Source organism: Malurus melanocephalus, unplaced genomic scaffold (assembly GCF_030028575.1).
Source record: "Malurus melanocephalus ecotype Western Australia unplaced genomic scaffold, MMel_1.1 scaffold_87, whole genome shotgun sequence".
In the NCBI taxonomy this organism is placed as follows: domain Eukaryota; kingdom Metazoa; phylum Chordata; class Aves; order Passeriformes; family Maluridae; genus Malurus; species Malurus melanocephalus.
In genome coordinates, this window is record NW_026623319.1 from 488,917 (window position 1) to 507,912 (window position 18,996).

The following is an 18,996-nucleotide window of genomic DNA, read 5'->3' on the forward strand; positions in this document are numbered from 1 at the left end:
TGCCCCTGTCATCCTCCCCCTCCATTTTCTCCAACAGCCCAACCCATCCTTTTTCATGCCGCAAAGCTCAGTTTTTCCACAGCAGATGCCTGCACAGATTTTGGCCCCACCAGAAACACAATGGATTTAGTTTAATTTGGATGGGTATTTCCTTAGTTGTGGCCTGGGGAGGTGACAGCACTCCAAGCTGCCACGTGGCTCCACAGTACCTGACTGTGGCCAGCATCCCTGTGATCCCTCAGGAATGTCACCTCAGCTGTCAGCAAAGAGCACAGCAGGCTCAGGTCTCCTCCTTTGGGACACCTTTCACAGCAAAGCCCATGCCCACACCCTGGAGCAATTAAACACGGAAAAGTGACCAAACACTCCTACATCACAGCCAYGAGAGCAACAGGAAAATGATCCTGATTCTCCCAATCTCAGCCCAAGGAYAGTGATTTAGCTAAATACCAAGCAYCACAGCAGGAGGTTTTCTGGCCAGGAKGTAATCTGGCTATAGCAGACATAAACTTCTGAAAATTTCAGCACAATTTTAGAAGTGCAGATATATAACTTTTTTTGTTCCAAAATCCTGGTTTGGGAAAAAACGTATCACCTGAGAAACCTAACAGATAAAAGCTTTCCACAACCTACAGTCCTACTTTCACGACTAAAAGATGCCCTCAGCAAAGAGTTCCAAGGTTCAGTGTTTTTCTGCCCTTCYCTGTCTCAGTGCTACCTGCTCAGTGGCACAGTCCCACAGTCTCGTGCTGCCCATGGAACACCATGAGAAAGGGCCCAAGGTACCACATCTCCTCCAGCCTGCAAGAGGTTTTCCTGCCACACAGTTTGGGATTCATGCCCTGCTGATTTGGGATCCCACATCTCCTGGAGCCACTACTCAGCTACAAAATCCTCTGGCTAACTCTGCTTCCCTGTTCAGGAATGATCAACACTGCTTACTGGAGCACACGTAAAATCTGAGTACACAGCAGAGCTGTGCGTGCTCCATCACCCACATCCGTACAAAACCAGAAAAGAGGGAATTTAAAATCACTTCTGCCCCCAGGCAAACCCTAAAGCCTGGTTAATGCAGAACAGCTGTTAACAAAAGTTGTATATTAAAAACATCTATACACATTCCTATTCTTTGAATAATTGTCCTGGAAATAAATGAGGACTAGCTGTGTTGCTACTGTTCCAACACAGCACATCATTAATTAGCACATGGAGAGCACCAGTGCTGCGGATCAGCAGGATTAGGGGCTTACAGTAATTATGGGATGTTATTTTACATTACATGGCAACCCAATCACTCCCAAGGGCCCTGAAACAGATAATAGTGGTGCTCTGCTGGGCAAAACAAATGTTGACTTTCTTATCTCACACAGGATGTTGTGTTTCRTGGCTTTCATAAATACACTGCAACTAACACAAAATGATTGTTGGCTGTTACAATAAAACTTGATGCTGCACGATATTTAAATTACTGCAATTTACAAAACCAATGAGAGCCGATCAAGGTTTGATAATTCATCCACAATAAATCAGCCAGTGCAACAGTTTTATTGTGATTTGATAAATTTTTTCAAGTCATGCTGTACAAACATTTGGTTTGGGTTATGAGTTGGGTTTGGGTGGGGCTTTTTTTTTATTTCAAAGTGATTGGAATGATTAGTTTTTCGATTTATTTTGAAGTAGTAGGATGAAAACAGCACCCCGAGTTCGATAGCTGGTCAGCACACAGGATTCACTGATGAGTAGGGACAGTTACAAGAGCATCCTCGGGAGGTCTGGAAATATCTACATTCTGTATAATAATAAAAATACAGAGAATATTTATCATGCAGCAGTAAGACCAATAAAAATCACCAATCAGATCCCTTCACAAGTACACAGAGGGGTTGATTGAGAAGCAGAGATGTTTTCAGCCCCCCAGACCCCAAGAATGCAGCAGACTAAGAGCCAGTCATGTCCCAGAACGAGACAGCAGGAAAGTGTATTTACAGTAATCACTGCTCCCATGCTGACAGCATTGCCCAAAGCTCAACTCAGTCACATTTAGGAGGAAGTCTTCTACAGGGCCCAGCAGAAATCCACTTCATCATGTGCTTCAGCACATACACATCTGCTCAATGTTCAGTGTTTTGCTGAACATGCCCCATGCTTCTGTGCCAAAGAAAGATTTTTAACATGTGTTTGCGTTACAGACTACATACCATCTCTAACAAAATAGAAAGTATGTTCTCAGACACCTCAACCACTCAAGGTTGATCACACCAACTAGATCTCACCTCATTTTGCAGAGGCTGCAGAAAAGCAGTGACATTCAATGCAGCACTCAGTTAYTGAGAACCAAATGAAACCAAGACCCCAGTGCAGCCAAAGATGTCAGGAATCACATCTGCTATGGTRGCACCTCCTGCACATCCCAAAGCCYGTGCATTTGGTATTYTCCCTTCCACCAACACACCAGACTATGATAAACTGTTYTGAAGCACCTTACAAGATCCATTTWAAGCCAAATCACTGCAAATTCTTCAAACTTCAGGCTGATGGCTTTCACCAGCCTCAGATGTTTCRCACTGTGGTGAGCCAGCTCACYTTGCACTAACATCTCCCTCCCCATATCCCCTCAACAAAATTAAAAARGAGATCTGGCTATGAGTAATCTCTCTGTCATTCACCATCTAAGCCAGATGTGCAAAGCAGACATTTCACCCCAGCACTTGTTTTGTGGCCCAAAGAAGGGACCCAATAACAGCTAAAGCAATTCCCCTGAATTATTTTCAGTCAAAGACTATAGACTCCTTCATTAGAAAAGGTCAGAACTTCAGCCACTACAATGCTGACAAACACAAGGCTTCAATCTGCTCCAGACAAATCACCATGGTATCTGAGGYCCACACATACCACAAACACTCCAGAGCTTTGCCTGCATTTCTGCCATGTGAAAATAGCTGAGCCCAAAAGGAGGGCACTGTTCTGGAGCACAGACTACAAGTGACGGGTGGGTCACAGAAGAGCACGCTGGGCAATTTTCAATCCAATAGTTTCATTATTTAACAATGCTTTTTTGTGGCACTTGTATTTAATTAAATGCTTTGACTTCAATAGACTACTTGAAAACCTAATTTTACAGAAGTAATTAACATTTCTGCAGGTGGTACAAACGAAATCTTTTGAAATTTTCACAGTCCTCTGAGCAGCAATTAAATGCAGACAGCACCAACTCAGTCCTTCATGCAAACCTATACCTGAACAGTGTAACATCACCCAYATTCACCAGGCTGGGTTTCTTTTGGAGCAGAGGGAGAAGAGAATTTGAGGGGTTTTAATGAAAATGTCACTACTCTTTTTTTTCTACTTAAAAAATTAATTAATTCAATTTATTCCTGTCCAAATTAGTCTTGTGTCTTTGTGTCCACTGCAATGCAGTGTCTTCATGATCCTCTATGTGCACCTGAACAGAGTCACTCCACACCAGTGCCAGCATGGCCACATCACCTGTTAAACACACTGAGAGTCACTTGGTGATTCAGGCAGTGCTTTCCCCCTTGAAATAAACCTCTTCAGTCAGAGGAGTGGCATTTYCAGCAACATTTTAGCAAGATGTAGATTCAGAGTGGATGTTTTGATCAGCCAAACTAAAGATGTTCATCTACATTACTTAACACAACCTGCTGCTCCAAGACATCCTCACAGATTTTCACTCTGCTTCTCCAGCTTCAGGTACTGCAAAAACACAGACTGGATTTCCTAAACATGACAAATCAAACTAAGATACAAAATGGCAAAGCAGAATGACAAAGCAGATAAAGGGGGGGAGAGGAAATRTGCAATGCAGCTGTTGAAGAGAAAAATGTCCAAAAGTCAGTATTTTCAGAACTTGGAATACCAGGTCATTAAAAAAAAAGCTTCTTTGCAGAAGAAATCAGCAAAGAATTCCAGCATGGATTCTGCACAAAAGTGAGGTAAGAAAGTAAGCAAGGCACTTTGTGTCACACATCCTATTGAATACACACATGATACCTCGTTTCTCACTATAATCCTTTTSACCATAAACTGTTTTTCTGAAAACCACCAAACACAGCCCTTTTCCTTCATGTTATCAAATTGATTTACAGTTCACCAGTAGGCACTGCTCCTAACCTCAGCATGGAGTCAGTGCCATACCTGGCGGCAATAGCATGAGGATCTGCAAGGGAACCAGAGATTTTTAATCATGACACAATTCACACAACTTTCATGATGCAGCAAAGGCAGAGCTTGGCACAAGCAGCAGAATCAACCTGAGCTCAGGTGAACACTGAGCAGCACAGAGAGCCTGTTGCAGGCAGGGTAGAGAGCTGCCRTGGGCTGACATCTTCTCTCCACTTACATGTTACAAACACGCTCAATTTCCTTCCCCCGGTTGTCCTGCTGTATCCTGAGATCTAGTCTTCTTTTCCAGCTTTGGCTTAAAACACAGGTGACATCATCAATTCCTCTTTTTCATACAGCAGTGACCRCAGGGATGAAAAAGCTGATGATTTCTGTCTCCAGCATTAGCATGGCATTCATAACACAACTGTTGGCTACACCTACTTCTGCTAGTGACAAAGCCAGCCAGAACTTCATATGGTTTTCAGACTGACACCACATCTTCAAATTCTCGTTTCTCAAAGATAAATATTCCAGCTAGAACTCATATATAAATTTGCTCTACAGAAAATTTGCTCTCCCCTCACAGAAAACCAGYAGCAAAGCTTCATATGTAAAATAAATTAAACTCAGCTGAGTTAAATCAATTCTAGCCATGAGGACAGTGGAAATCAGCTCAGACAGCACATTACATCAAGTTCTCCARTTTGAAAAATATTCTTACCTCAGGTTTATCTCTGTGTGTGTTTACAGCTTCCACATTCAGAAATATCGATTCTACTTTACATCCTGTTGATAGAAAACACATTTTTAGATACATCTGCTTTAAAAGTGAAGTTATCAAAAAGATGCAACCTAATTTTGAGTTGGTGTATGTTAATCACTTTCCCCTTCTGATTTATACCAGAAATTAATGAGTTCTGAAGAGCTAAAGCTACAGAACTTAGTYTGTTCCACCTGGATGAAGATTGCTGTCAATCTGTCAGTCCAGCTCCTCACCTTGGCTTTATCATTATTTTCTTGGGAAAAAAAAACTTTTTTTTTTTTTAACATACATGAACATTCAGTGAAAAAGTTATTTGCAACTTTTTGTGTTTTAAGCATYCTAGACTTCTGTTTTACAGTGAAATTCTAAGAAGATAAATGTTGGTCTCATTTTTTAAACATGAAAACAACTATAAGAAGGTGCAGGGTATTGTYAGAAACTCCCTTCCTCTATACGTGCAGAAGGGTTTTAACCCCAAGCTAAACGGAACTTCAAAGCTGACTCCTGAAAAGGAATTTCTGCTTTACATTCAAAAATTCAAAACTCCAGGGAGGCAATAAAAATTAAACAATGAGAAGAAACAACTATTTCCCAGGTAGCATAAACTGACACACTTGGAGAATGATAGAATTACTCAATACACCATGGCCACAGAACTTCAAGCAACATCCGATTGCCAAAACCCTGCTTATCTCACATGAACATGACTTTTACAAGCTACCACTACTCCACACAACACCCACTAACAGTCACTTCCTCTAACATATCAGAGTCCATCCTCTATCACAAAGAGGTTTCCAGATTTTTCTCCTCACTTATTCCCTAAAGTTGTAACACACTCCATAGAATTGCTACGTGGCAGAAAAAGGGGATTTCCTTAGAAAGCCACTACACTTAAAAAAAATAAAAATAAATTTGCAAGGCCAGCATTTGCCTCCCCTTAGGGAAGCCTGTTCTGAGAAAGCCCATTTGTCAGGAACACTGTGAGCAAACACTGTGGGAGGGCCAGCATTCAGAGAAATAGTGAACCATAAAACAAAAACACATTTTAAAGARGAAAAGCGTACATCTCTCCCTGGAACAGGATCCTTAGTCATCCTTCTGTCCACAGATCCGCTGTGATCCTTGAGACCAAGCCAAAACAAGCTCTGAGCCCTGCTGCTGGCCCTTAGTCAGGACTGCTACACTGCAAATGCTTCAGAGACCTCTCAGTCCTTACCACSAGCTGAGTTCAAGATCCAAAGAACCTTGCATGGAAAGCTTTAAATCTAAACTAAAGGGACATGCCTTGCCCCACAGTAATTACCATGTACAAGGTTGCAGCTCATTTTTAATTACTGATGAGCAAGTTCATACCACAGCAARCTGCAGTTTCTCTTTCCATAGACCACCACTATCTTGGACTGCTAGGAAAAGGTCTCATTTATCCTAATCCAGCTGTCAGGATGTAACAGATGTTCCCCTACTGCACATCAGACACTGAAGGCAGGAATGATGCTTCTCTCCAACACCAGGAAGAGCAAACCCCCAGGGGAGGAATTTCCCCAGAACAGGCTGACTTGGGAGGTATTGAACAGACCAGGTCTGATCCTGCATCCTGCCTGGCTGGAGCCAAGTGACACATCAGCTTGGAACAGTGCCACYGATCAGTACTGTAGAAATAATTTACACAGTCCTTATGTTTTCACATGGCTGAATTCCAAAAAGTAGGTTGGCTGAAATGTGCTCATCAGACATACATATCAAACACTTTAAAAAAGGACAACAGCATTTCTTTCACTGAAGCCAAAAGGGCAAGGACAGTATTTCGTATCATTTCCTTCCTCACTTTGCATGAGCAAACACTGCAAACATCCAGAGCCTCTTAAAATTTRTGAACAGCCACCCAACTTCCCCTTCCACCAAAAAAAGAAAAACAAAAACAACAACAAAAAAAAAATCACCAGAGAACCCCTCAAAACACATAGACAATCCCTAAAAAAAGCCTCGCTGTGGAAAACAGGCAAAGACTAGCAAGTCAGAAGAATCAAGTTGTTCTTTTTAAATAAGTTTTAACTGCACTGAATCTTTTATTTTCAAAATCCCAGCTTGTCATGCAAGGCTGTGAACAGCAGATGTCACCACAGCACAGGCTGTCGCTCCTGTAGGACCTCACTGCAATCAAACGACAAATCTCTTCAGACAGATTTCCCGGTGTAGCAGTCACTTTGTTCCAAAATATTCTTTGTTTCTACTTTATTCGAAACTTAACAAAAAAACAAAGTACACGTATAGACCGCTATTTTTCAGAGCTGGTAATCAAAGACAGCTTCAAATGAATGGCTGAACCAACATTTTTGGGCAATCCATTTTTCCTGATAAGATGTGTRGATAATTCTCTGCCTAAAATCATCTTCTAAAGGGTGATGAGATATGAGCAGATACAACTCAGCCATCACTTAATGAAAATGAACAGCAGGCACACATGAAGCTGAGGTGGAAACACACACAAAAGTCCATCAGCAATCAGCCTAAAGCCCAAGCAGGGCACGTTGTAACCCCACAGTGCCCAGTGAAAGCCCCCRAGCCAAGCACCAGGAACAGCTGCTGACAAACAAGTGCCAACATCAACAAACTAGGTGAGTTCGTGTGCTACTGTGAAGGTCCACGGAAAGAAATACTTCAGGAAAAGAGAACAAAGTTATTTAAGGCTAAAGGAACACATTTTGCAAGATGATAAACCTACACAAATGTAAATTTGCCTGTCTTTTGAAAAGCATTACCCTCTGATACATSGATAAAAACTCAGATCTTGCTACACCAGAAGTGCAAATGCATRGGTTTGTCAGAAGAATTAGTGAAATAGAGTACGAATTGAGCACAAAACTGTCCCCTCCAGCAGTTACAGCCACTGGTGGTTYCAGCCTTCAGCAACATGTGCTTCCATGAACAAGGCAAAGCAAGGGTAATCCAAAGGATCCATTTATTCCACCAAAGCTCTGCAGGCATACATGCAATTTGTCAAAGCTAACTACTTCAAAGCAAAATAAAATGTGTCTTAAAACATCTCTTTCTTGATGACAGAGACAGTATAACCAGACATATATTAAATATACTTAATAGTACTTACCATAAGCCACCGGGGTAAGCTTTAAGACAGTATGCAGTGGGCACTTCAGGTAGGGCAGTTGTTCTGAGAAATCAAACCACAAATTACACATGAAATACAGGCTAAAGGAACTTTTCTGTTATGTTTCAGGTCAACCACTTAAATGTCTTTTCACCTAACAGTGTATCTGTTTCCCCAGCACACAACAGAAATGCTCATCAAACAGAGCAAAAAACAAACATCACAGCATTCCAGGTGAGGAGCAGCTCAGCATCAACTACCAAGTTTCATGTGGGGGTCAAATATGAAAAATTACACTTGGGCACTTGCCTAGCAAAACCAGTCTCTGGTCTGGAACCTTAAGCAGTAAATTTAAAAAAAAAACAAAAAACAAAACCAACAGACTGTTTGAAATATATCAAGGAAGAGTTACCTGCAGGCTTGTCAAGAAAATATGCGAGCAAACAGCGCATGACAGCTTGGTGACAAATGACAAGCACATTTTCCTGCCTTTCAAGTTCCATAATTACTGGCTCCAACCTCTGAACAAGATCTTCATAGGACTGGGTGGGGAGGAAAAASAGCACATTAAAAAGGGAAAACTCTTTGAACAGTGTATGTATATAGAGGGGATCTTACTTTCATATTATTAATCTTTTAAGTGTTTATTGCACAGACWAATACTGCAGTAATAATTTTCTTTAAACTAAGAACACACTTCAGACCTGAGCATTTACATAACACTTTGTTATACATGTAACAAAAGAAACCCTCCCTTATGGAAAAGCTTTATTAAATTAGCCACTYTGATCAAGAATTTCCACAAAATCCMTAGAATTTAATTCACATCTGCAAATAAGAGTCTTGCACGTTATTTTCCATATCTTATCTTCAAAAGCATCGCTCTTCCAAGCAAAAATCTAGGAAACCCAGCCAACAGAGTTCACAAAGCCTGACTTGTTGAGGCTGCCCTTTCAAAACAAGYCGTGGGCATGCTGAACTGGCCTGGTGACTGCAGCCACCATCCCAYACGAGTCAGAGCAAGGACTTGCTGGTGACCTGTTCTGCGTGGCTGTGCACAGGRTGAACAGCAAGGCTCCTACATGGGCATGACCGAGTTAATTTTCACATGCAGGGTAAAGACACTTCCAAAATGTGTAAMGTACTTCCAAAACGTGTCACATGCGCCCAGAATGTGTCATGTACTGCACACGTGGAGAGCACAGCATGTTACCCAGCAGGGCAGGGACCAAGCACAGCAGAAAGCCTTTGCCTTCMTCCTAGCCAGGACAAAGCAGCATTGCTGACTGGGCTCTGGACAACAGAATGCCCCCAGCCTCCAGAGAGCTGTGCAAACCCCTCACACTGTCACCAGACACAAAACTGCCTTAGGTAAATGAGACCAGCTCATCACCACAAGGCACTGAAGGAGTTTGAAATGCCTGTCACCATCCCGAGGATTGTACTGGTTTGAAAAAACAAACACTCCTTGTTCAAATGGAGGAGAACTTTGCAGCTTAATGACTGCCTCATTAGCAGGACTGRGGCCACACTGCCAGGGACTCTGCTCTTGTCACAGTGATGGCTCTCAACTGTGCAGGAAGAAGGCAGAGCTCTGCTTCCTCACGGCTCAAGCAGAAGCAGCTGCACCAATCCCTCCTCACTGCTACCAAACTCTCATCCCACAGCACCCATCGATGGCCCTGTGACCATCTGGACATTGCTGCACTCTAGTGGGGCTGCTTTAGAAAACCATCAGCAAGTTTATTTTCCCAGAGGCAAGGAGTTTAATCACATGGCTGGAGATTTCCCTAGCACTTCAGCCAGAGCTGCCCACAAAACAGGCACCACCAAGAGCCCAGACCAACAGAAACAGGCCACCTTGGCACAACATTTACATGTGCAACAGTTGAAGCACTGCATTAATTCTTCCTGCTTTATCACTGCAGGACCAGCACAAGAATGATGCCCACAAGATCAAAGCTCTCCATGGTTTTTCTAAATTTATTGTTTCAAGCCCTGGATCAAATTCAATGGTTTGGGCTCAATCCTTGCAAGATCCTATGTGCTTCTGTGTGGAGAAACAACCTTYTCATTAATTTAAAAATTCTGTTTTTTTCATCTTAAAGCCAGTATGCATGTATTTAAGAAGACAAGGAAGACCTTCAACTTGAGATTAAAAATAGCATACCTCCCCTTTAGGGTATCTGTATCTGTATTTGTCTTGGTCTCTCAGTGCAAATTCAAGCGGATAATTTTCCTGTATTTCTTCATATGTCATCTCTTCACACACTCCCTGTCAATAATGAAAACAATTTTAAAACCATGTATTTCCAGCAGTGCAAAAGCAGACACCGCTCTTAAATAAAACCACATATAAACAATGTTTAACAGTTGCACTTTGCTACTSTGACACTTGAATTGTCATGCACACTGAACAGGACACACAGCCTGACCCAGATGTGGTTAGCAGGAATCATTAAATCCCTGCACAGGTTACACATATGGGCAAGCACGGCCATGTTTTATCTGTTGCACCTGGATTTTCTTACAGATGCTGCTGGAAATTACCCCCTACCAACCCCCCTCAAACACAAACTTCTTTCCAACCCCCACCTACCCAAAATTTTATAGCATCATGGCTTCTACAGGGGAATGTTTTACAGGGAAAGACAAAAGAAGAATAAATTGACTATGGCAAAATTCAAWAAAATGTTTTGCCTTGTGTACAGGAAWGAGTGACAATCTTTGAAGCTGCTTCTAGAGGCTGGAAATGACTTTCCATCTCATAAAAGACATATTGTTAAAAAACTAAGTACTTTCTTCGCCTCTAGCAATCAAAGCAATTTATTAGACATTTAAAAGAGAAGTACTTACTGCATCTATCTCGTTCAAAACCTTCCACTGCTCATAAGGCACTCCCAAGGCTTCAGCAGTCTGAATTGTCCTTTTCATCTGGCTGGTCCAAACTTTCAGATCTTTGATATTTTGCTCATTAATAAACTGTGCCAAGCTTTTGGCAAACTGGAAGAAAAACCAAGAGACACTGCATGAGGGCCCAGAGCCAACAAAAAGCATTCAGTTTAGAATACACAGACTCCAGCCTCTGTAAACTCACTGYAGCTTTTACAAAACTGTCAAAGTTTTTGGTAAAAAATACAACATACTCCATTATCCAAGAGGGACAGGAGAAAGAAAAGGAGCACAAGGAAAATACAAGKTTTCAGAAGTTCCTAAGTTTCCTTCCAGGAATTTTCCTTTCAGCTTTAATTTGTGTACACTTGCCCAATTACCCAACTGGTCAGGATTTTACAAAAATATAGCTAAAAAACAGAGCCCYCTTGCCAACTGCTCTGTATTGTAGSATAAAAAGGAATTTCAGACAACAGAGAGACAGATAAAAGAGTACGTACCAAGCCATTACACACAAAGTGTCCATCCTGTTTCCACTACCCAAATACACAACTAAAAAAGTCCTTAAACACATTAAGAAGAAAAGGCTGTAGAGGAAGAGAGCTGTAATTGCCCAGCACAAACACACACAGAACCCAGTCACGCCTGTCTGGAGGCACATACGTACTTCTTTCCCCCTGACAGACAGCCCAGGATCTCCTCCTATTCTCCCCTTCAGATTGAGTTCACTCTCCCCATGTCGGCAGAGGTAGATTGACCGAGGAGTCACATGGATATTCATGAGGTAGTAGACAATCCGGCTCTGGATGTGATCCATCACTCTGTTCACAAGGTAACTCCTTCCGACATCCATAATTTTAATGTAAGAAAGATCCCTTTCATGAACAAGTTAAAAAAAAAGAAAGTAAGATTCCACATTGCTTCTATTAGCACGTACCACAATCTTTCCACCCTTTCATTATAAAACAAAGGGGCAACAAGCCAAAGAAATGAAAAAATCCTCAATTAGCCATGGAATATGCATTAGTCCTAAGAAATAACACGGAACTCTGAAGGTACAGGATGAACTCTATTCCTTTACATGGAGCTCTCACATCACTTTCTTTTCTGCTTCCTTTATTTGCACTTTGATCAAATCTAATCCTACTCCTGGAAAAATACAGCCCACACACTGAAAGGGAGATTCAGTGGAGTCACTTAAGCTACTAGTGAATAAGATATCCAGTTATTTTACAATACCAGATCTTTTTTTTGATGTTACAAACACTTTCCATCAGCAAGTACTTGTCTSATTGCACCCAGGGGCCAAAAGGAACAGTCACTAATTACCCATCTCAATCCCTCCAGAAAAACTAGGGCACCAAAAAAGCCAGGGAATAGTCTGAAAGCAAGCCATTTTCTCAGCGGCTCTGTGAACAACTCTTTGTTAACAGTACTGTAATTTACCCCTCCACTACCTTCTCTCAGCAWCAGACAGCTTATAATTTCAATTTTCACTGCTTATCCTTTATCATCTGAGCTATAATTCTAGAGCAGCCTCTAGTTCACAAAAGGAAAAACGTCTAATAAGCTGAAAATAACCACTATTGGTTTCTAGCGATGCCTTTGAGACATCACACCACAATAAAACAAGAAATTTATAATAAAAGCAAACGGAGGTAGTGAGAACCAAGCATCACCACCTCATTSGTGCCCGTGTTCCTTGGAGTTAATCATTACTATTCCAACCAGGMACAGCCATTAGGTCCATCACAGGAATTACACGCATGAACTGAGCCGATTGAACCGGCTTCACGCTGCTCACGCTTCATTACATTAAACTGCAGCTCTGGGCCTGGAACAAACCAGGAGCACCTGGGATGGCKGCAGCTCCAAATCCCACTCTGAAATCCTGGGTTGTAGCAAGAGAAACAGGGCTCCTCCTCACATGATTCATCCCYACTTTACTTGCAAGAGTTCAAAGTTAATAAAAATCAGAAAAATGCTTTGGCGTGAGGATAAATATCTAGCTAAGAGAGTTTCTCACAGTCCTGCATCTGCAGGACAATTTACAAGCACAAAGAAGTTAATTTASAAGTCACATTTTTAAGACTGATGTGTTCATAATTGACCTTAATCATGCCAACCAATTAAGTTACGMTTACAAATCACTCATGTCTCCTTTACACACCAAAAAAACAAGTACCAACCAACCACTGTAAGAAGTCTGGAATARTTGCTAAATGCTGGTTCTATCCCAGAATAATACCAATCTCCAAGTGGGAAAATCAAAAAGAATATTGTCCCAGACCAGACTCAGTAGCCGGTTGCCCTCAAAAAAGGAARTTTCCAGGTTACACCCCAAGAGTCACCACTCCCTGATCTGCCAAGACAGAACTCAAGCCACTACAATACATGACTTGAAAGCTGTAATCCCTAAYACAGGATGCTCCAACCCTTAAGAAAACATTTTAGTAATACTGTCATCACCAGCKGTGATCACAGAAGTATTGCTTCATCACTTACTTGTCCAGAGTTTCATCTAAGGTCTCATATGAATTCTTGTAGCACTCTATTCTTTTCATGAAGTCTTCTGTTGCTTCATCATTACTACAATCAACATAGTCAGGACTACCCAGCTTCACTTGCTGTTTAAAATAGAACCAGGAGAGGAGTATTTAAGTTTCTTTCCCTTCTTCAAGGAAGTATAAAGAAATACGAAGTGGGAGAACACAACACAAAGTTTTATCTGCAACTTCATTAAAACACGTGTAAAGCAAAAAACCTGTCCTTCAAAGATTTAAACTTGAGAGCTAATAACATTCACATTGGGGAAAAAAATGAATTTTTTTTCCATTAATGAAAGAAATCATGGGTGTTTTGCTATTGGAAGTTCTTATAATGTACTGCTAAAAATACTGAGCTACTTTAAACCTCCCAATGTCAAGCAGTTAAAGCAAACTTTCTTATACTCACCACAATGTTTGCAGCAATGACCTCTGGATCAACACATACGGACTCCACAAAAAAAGTCTTCAGTCCAAATAGGAGCCACGTGAACAGAAGAGAGGAAGAAGGAAGATGCATGAAAACATCTCTGRATACCAACACACACGAGCAGCATGTTGCCCACTTCTATGCCAAGGCCTTTTTAACAGAGTCAGGTCTTAAAATTTCCTTCTATTTCCTCAGACCCTCTCCTCAGAAATTCCTGGCTCACCATTCACACATCATGGTCTGTACTCTTTCCCCCAACAATGCTTGCGAGTGGAATTTTTTTGCAGTAGAAAAAGCATAGCATGGAAGAGGAAGAAACAAATGCAGRGGATGCAATTTCAGCCCCACAAAGAGTAGCTAATGCTTCTGAAACAACACTTGAGAAGCCTCTCASCTAACAGAGTAGCCTCCCTTAAAAAGAGATGTGTGTTTAGCTGTGTGTCAAAGRTTTAGGGATATTAAGTTTAGAGGAAATGAAAGATGACTGGAGAACAGCTAAATGTAAAACCAGAAGGCAGAAAACCACAGAAAACTTTTGGGTTGTACAGAACTAACACAAAATCCCTGTGTTTCTGCAGTAAAAATCTGAACCGCATGAAGAACCGTATTTTAAATAGTTCTTTCTGACACTGCAATAGAATGACAGGTCCAGGATTACAGAATCAAAACCATAGCAMAAAATAGCTTAGCTCCAAACAGTACAAATACTAAAGATGAGAAAAATAAGGATTGGATAACTTCTGATTACAAACAATACTTAGCAACACAAAACACAATATTGATTAGACATCTAAGAAGGATGTGGCTTGTGCTAGTGCACTTGGAGTTCAGAAAAGGGCAAAACTATCACTGCCTTACTTAACCAGACAATAGCTCAGAACTGCTTTGCTTTTGACTTACCTTATATCCATTTTCTTCACCAAACTTATAAATAGTTTCTCTACGTTCTCGAGTTGTGTTTGTAGCATCAAAGACCTAGGAACAATTAAGCGGAAACAGAAAATGGAATTAAAAAACCACCATAGCTTGTGTTAGTAACAAAAATATGGGTTCAAAGACCTTCAGTGTGAAGGAAAGMAATGGAAACACTTCTCTTTCCCTCCACCCCACTGCCTCAACATGCTCAACAGGAAAACGAAGACATTCCTACTTTATACACAGTATTTTCTAATTACTAAAAATKAGTCGTATTTTGAAAGCACTACTAGCAGAACTCTAGAATTGGAAAAATATACAGAATTTAAGTCTAACACCTAATACAGGAGAGAATCTTCCTCTTGGCCCATAATCAGCATTAAATACTAATGCATAACTTTTTAGTGAACTTATGTGACAAAAAAAAAAAAAAAAAGATGCTGCAATTCAGCCCGCTATTCAAAATGCAAGCGTAAAACAAGGGCAGAAAATTTGGAAGAACTGTAAACCCTGCCCAAGAATAACACAATCAATGCAGCCCTTTTTCTAGGAACACAGTTTAGCTCTGAACACATCAGCGTTTTACGAAAGTAAGAAGTTTGCCAAGGCATAACATTTACCTCATGTATCCATGTAACTTGTAATTATAGTTAATGGTTTTCCCTGATTAGTTAATAAAAAGCCCAGTTGTTTCAGTAGTCTTCAGAAAAAAATTTTAAAAATTAGTCTCAACAYGTAAAGTCAACAGTTGAAGAGTTGATGTTTTGCATGTCATTATYAAATACTCGGGCATGCATTAATCTGAGTTTCTCCTGCACTCTTCACACCTTTCTCATACCAGTAACACAACTGCCAAGCAATACAGAGGATACTTTTTGTTCAGCAAGTCTTTACCTTCCACTTGGAACATTAAACTATCAAACGGACATGAAAACAAAACAGCAGCTGTGTTTAATGGCACACTGCAGAGCAATGCCCYATAGCAATGTGGAGAAAAGGTGGACATTTTTCTTGCTATTACTCTCTGCTCAGCTAACCCCTCGAAACAAAGGCAGCTGTTCAATACAGCATCATCACCTTGAAATTCAGAACTCACTTCACTGCAGCAACAAGGCAGATCTAACTGCCAAAGAAAAGAAATCTGGTATACAGGAGAGCTAYTGGAATCACTCAGGCTGTGTATTATCCAGCAGACACACAGTGTTTAGTGCAGAGACATCTCAAGGTGTCTTCAACAAGAAACTTACAGCCACGTGCCCGTTCTCYTCGCTGAGGTACTGCCGGACATCGTTCAGCGCTGCTAAGGCACACTGTCTTCAAAAAGAAAGAACCAAAGTCAAATGCTAAAGGCATTTTATTAATGCATCTGTGAGCGAAGTGCCCTGAAAATGTTAGATAATCTACCTCAAAAAGACAGACTTCCCTCCAAACATGGAAAAACCAACAGGGATGACCTAAGCTACACCAAGGAAATGTGACCATGTCATCTTTCTTCTCTGTGTCACTGATACAGCTACACWTGTCCACAGGACTGACATGCAAAGCCATCAACTTTGCTGACCAGTGGTCTAAAATAATTTCCACTGGTCTAAAATAACATCATTGAACCCTCCCTGAAACTGTATGCTTTTCCCAATTACCTAGTCAGAGATACATGATCCTTAATTCRATTCTCAAAAAGCAAAAAAGGTAAATAAAATAAACCAACTTAAGGCCTTTATCTTGCATCCCTAAGTTGAAGTGGAGAGAACTATATTTCAGTAATCTACTTACTCTCTTTTGAGCTAATGTGTGAAAACTGCTTATGTAAAAAAAAATTGTTAAAACAGAGAGCAAAACAAATTTAGCATCAAGTATTAGTGACTGAGGTGAAAATARCATCCCACTGCAGTCACCAACCCAGTCTAATTAGTATTGGTGACAGCTGAGGACACAGACACCAAAAATCCCCACCCTTACAAACTTCAGGCTCGTGTTAAAGCTGGAGAAGAAGACATTAATATGCAACTTTCCTATGTCCCCAGCATTAGCATTATCTTCAAAGTCCATTACGATTCCTAACACATCAGTAAAGCTGGAGGGCAACATTAACATTGTACACGATTTCCTYGTCAGCAGAACAAAGCCCCATTTATTCCGAGTAAGTACAGCCTCTTTGCAGTACCAACATAAAAGCCTGACCATTTCAACAGCCCTTCCCTGCATTACTCCTCGATTTTGACTTCCAGAAATTCATAACCCCTCTATTTACCATATTCTGCAAGCACAGCTATATCTTGAAAGAGAAATKAAGGCTTTCCAATCCTGAGAGTATTTCCACATTAGCACAGTTAATAGATGTCAGGAGCTGAGATTCATCAGTCAGGTCTTCACTGAATAAATACAAACCCTCTTTACTCACTGCTAACCAGGCACACATCTCACACAGCCCATTTCATGCTACATCCCTCACCATTTAGTCTAATAGGTGGCACAGAGGCACATTAAAAGGTTTGGCTCTACCTGTAGGCAAAAGGTAGTGGCTTGCAACTACCTCATAACTGCTCTTTATCCCAAAGGAYTGGGAGGTTCTTATGCAAGCTGGTCTCCTCTGGCTTTAGCAGCACTCAATGCTGCTAAGGGGAAAAGCAGGGAGAGAGAGAGAGAAAACAAGGCAAGAGGCAGCCACAAAAGAAAGTCCAGACAGTAGGAAAGTCCAGACATTTTTCATGCTCAAGCTGAAGCTGGATTAAGAACAAAACAGTCCATATTTTAAGTAGCCTAAATAAATATTATTTCCATCCGTCTCAAATTTCTGTTCCTTCTCATTTCATACTGCACACTCTAARTGCTTTCCTGAGCACGCTAAAAAGCACAAGGAAAGCTGAAGAAAAGCAAGACCTTTTCATTTCATCTCCTGTAGGAAAGAAGCAGCTCCCCTTTGCTCTGACCTTTCTCCTCATCTACCCTGTCTTCTCAAGGTGTGTTCCTACATTAAAGCACAGCCTCTTTCTAGGCAAGAGCAGAGACTCAAATGTTTCATCTGGACACGGATGTTCACCCTGGTGCCCTCCCTGCTTTGCACAGCATTAGCAAAACATGGCAATTTTTGAGGTAGTGCATTGACTGAATGAGGAACCTGCATGGTGGCCAAAAAGAAAATTCCAGGCAGAAAATGTTAATTTTCATTCCCACTYATTTAAGCAGATAATGATAAATACATTCAAAGTGCTCCAGATGAACAATTCCTCTACACAAACCAAAAAGAAAAGCAGTTATGTGGGGGAGGTTTTTATGAACCAAACAAAGCTCTAAAATGGGATTTCAGTAATTATGCAGCAGAAAGAATCAGATATATTAGCTGATACCTTACAAAAAGGTAGGAAAAGTAGTAACTATTTGTTAAAACAGTTTTTGAGTGAAAATATCRTAGAGTATCAGGAGTAACAGTAATCACATCCTATTGAAAGGCAAAACGGAATCAAGAAGGACTTCTCTCCATTTTTAATGCTTGAGATGAAATAAGAAAAAAATACTCCATATTTTAATCAGCCTAAAGAAATCACTTTTCCACCTTCTCTAGAATGTCTTTTCCTGCAGTCTCCCTAAGGGTCTTATTGAGCATACAAAAATGCAACTTCAAGCAATCTCTAAGAGCAAATTACACAGAATATCATTTTAATATGATTAGCATTGTGTACCACCAACCAAAACTTACCTCCTGATTTTCAAGCCTTCTTCATTGTCAGGCAGGAAGAATTCAAAGGATTTATACTTTTTCACCAAATCTCGACGATACTGACCAACATTAAATTCTGCCAAGAGGAAACAGCATTAGTGGAAGCCAACAATACTCACATGAGAAGGACAAAAGTTATGACAACTTTGAAACCAGACTTCCTGCAAGGATAAAATAACTTGGCCTGTAAGAGGTCTCCATATCATACTTCTTTTTGTGTTTTGTGGGGTTTAAAATAGCAATACAGCAATAAATCTCGGAAACAGCTAAAGAATACTTGAGCTGCCATACTGTAGTGCCTTTGTCTGCCAGTTTGCCTGAACAACAAAAAAGGAATTCTATTSCTCCTTTTCAGGGATTACTCAGTCTATAAAGGACTACTACTGATTATTAKTATTAATAATAATTAAYAACTATGATTATTAGCTTTTTCTTCCATGTATATGTGCAGTAAAACAGCATTCTGACAGCACCTCCCAAAACTTACAGCTCTTATTT

General features: G+C 40.7%; 1 protein-coding gene across 7 annotated transcripts in view; it reads right to left on the reverse strand.

Moving 5' to 3' along the window:
* LOC130574658 (6-phosphofructo-2-kinase/fructose-2,6-bisphosphatase 4) overlaps positions 1–18,996 on the reverse strand; it is a 48,679-nt gene that overhangs the window by 3,222 nt on the left and 26,461 nt on the right. For 2 of the 7 annotated variants that reach the window (XM_057367994.1, XM_057367993.1), the window contains exons 3-15: positions 18,478–18,574; positions 16,028–16,094; positions 14,766–14,840; positions 13,845–13,901; positions 13,395–13,516; positions 11,557–11,764; positions 10,854–11,000; positions 10,168–10,272; positions 8,410–8,539; positions 7,998–8,060; positions 4,847–4,911; positions 4,361–4,438; positions 1,738–1,789 (exon numbers count right to left, since the gene is read on the reverse strand). In XM_057367994.1, coding sequence (XP_057223977.1) covers positions 4,376–4,438; positions 4,847–4,911; positions 7,998–8,060; positions 8,410–8,539; positions 10,168–10,272; positions 10,854–11,000; positions 11,557–11,764; positions 13,395–13,516; positions 13,845–13,901; positions 14,766–14,840; positions 16,028–16,094; positions 18,478–18,574 — 1,199 coding nt within the window. In that variant the 3' untranslated portion in view covers positions 1,738–1,789; positions 4,361–4,375. Of the gene's footprint in view, positions 1–1,006; positions 1,790–3,663; positions 3,715–4,360; positions 4,439–4,846; positions 4,912–7,997; positions 8,061–8,409; positions 8,540–10,167; positions 10,273–10,853; positions 11,001–11,556; positions 11,765–13,394; positions 13,517–13,844; positions 13,902–14,765; positions 14,841–16,027; positions 16,095–18,477; positions 18,575–18,996 lie in introns of those variants that run through there. The other 5 variants (XM_057367990.1, XM_057367995.1, XM_057367992.1 and 2 more) reach the window with 5 other exon arrangements.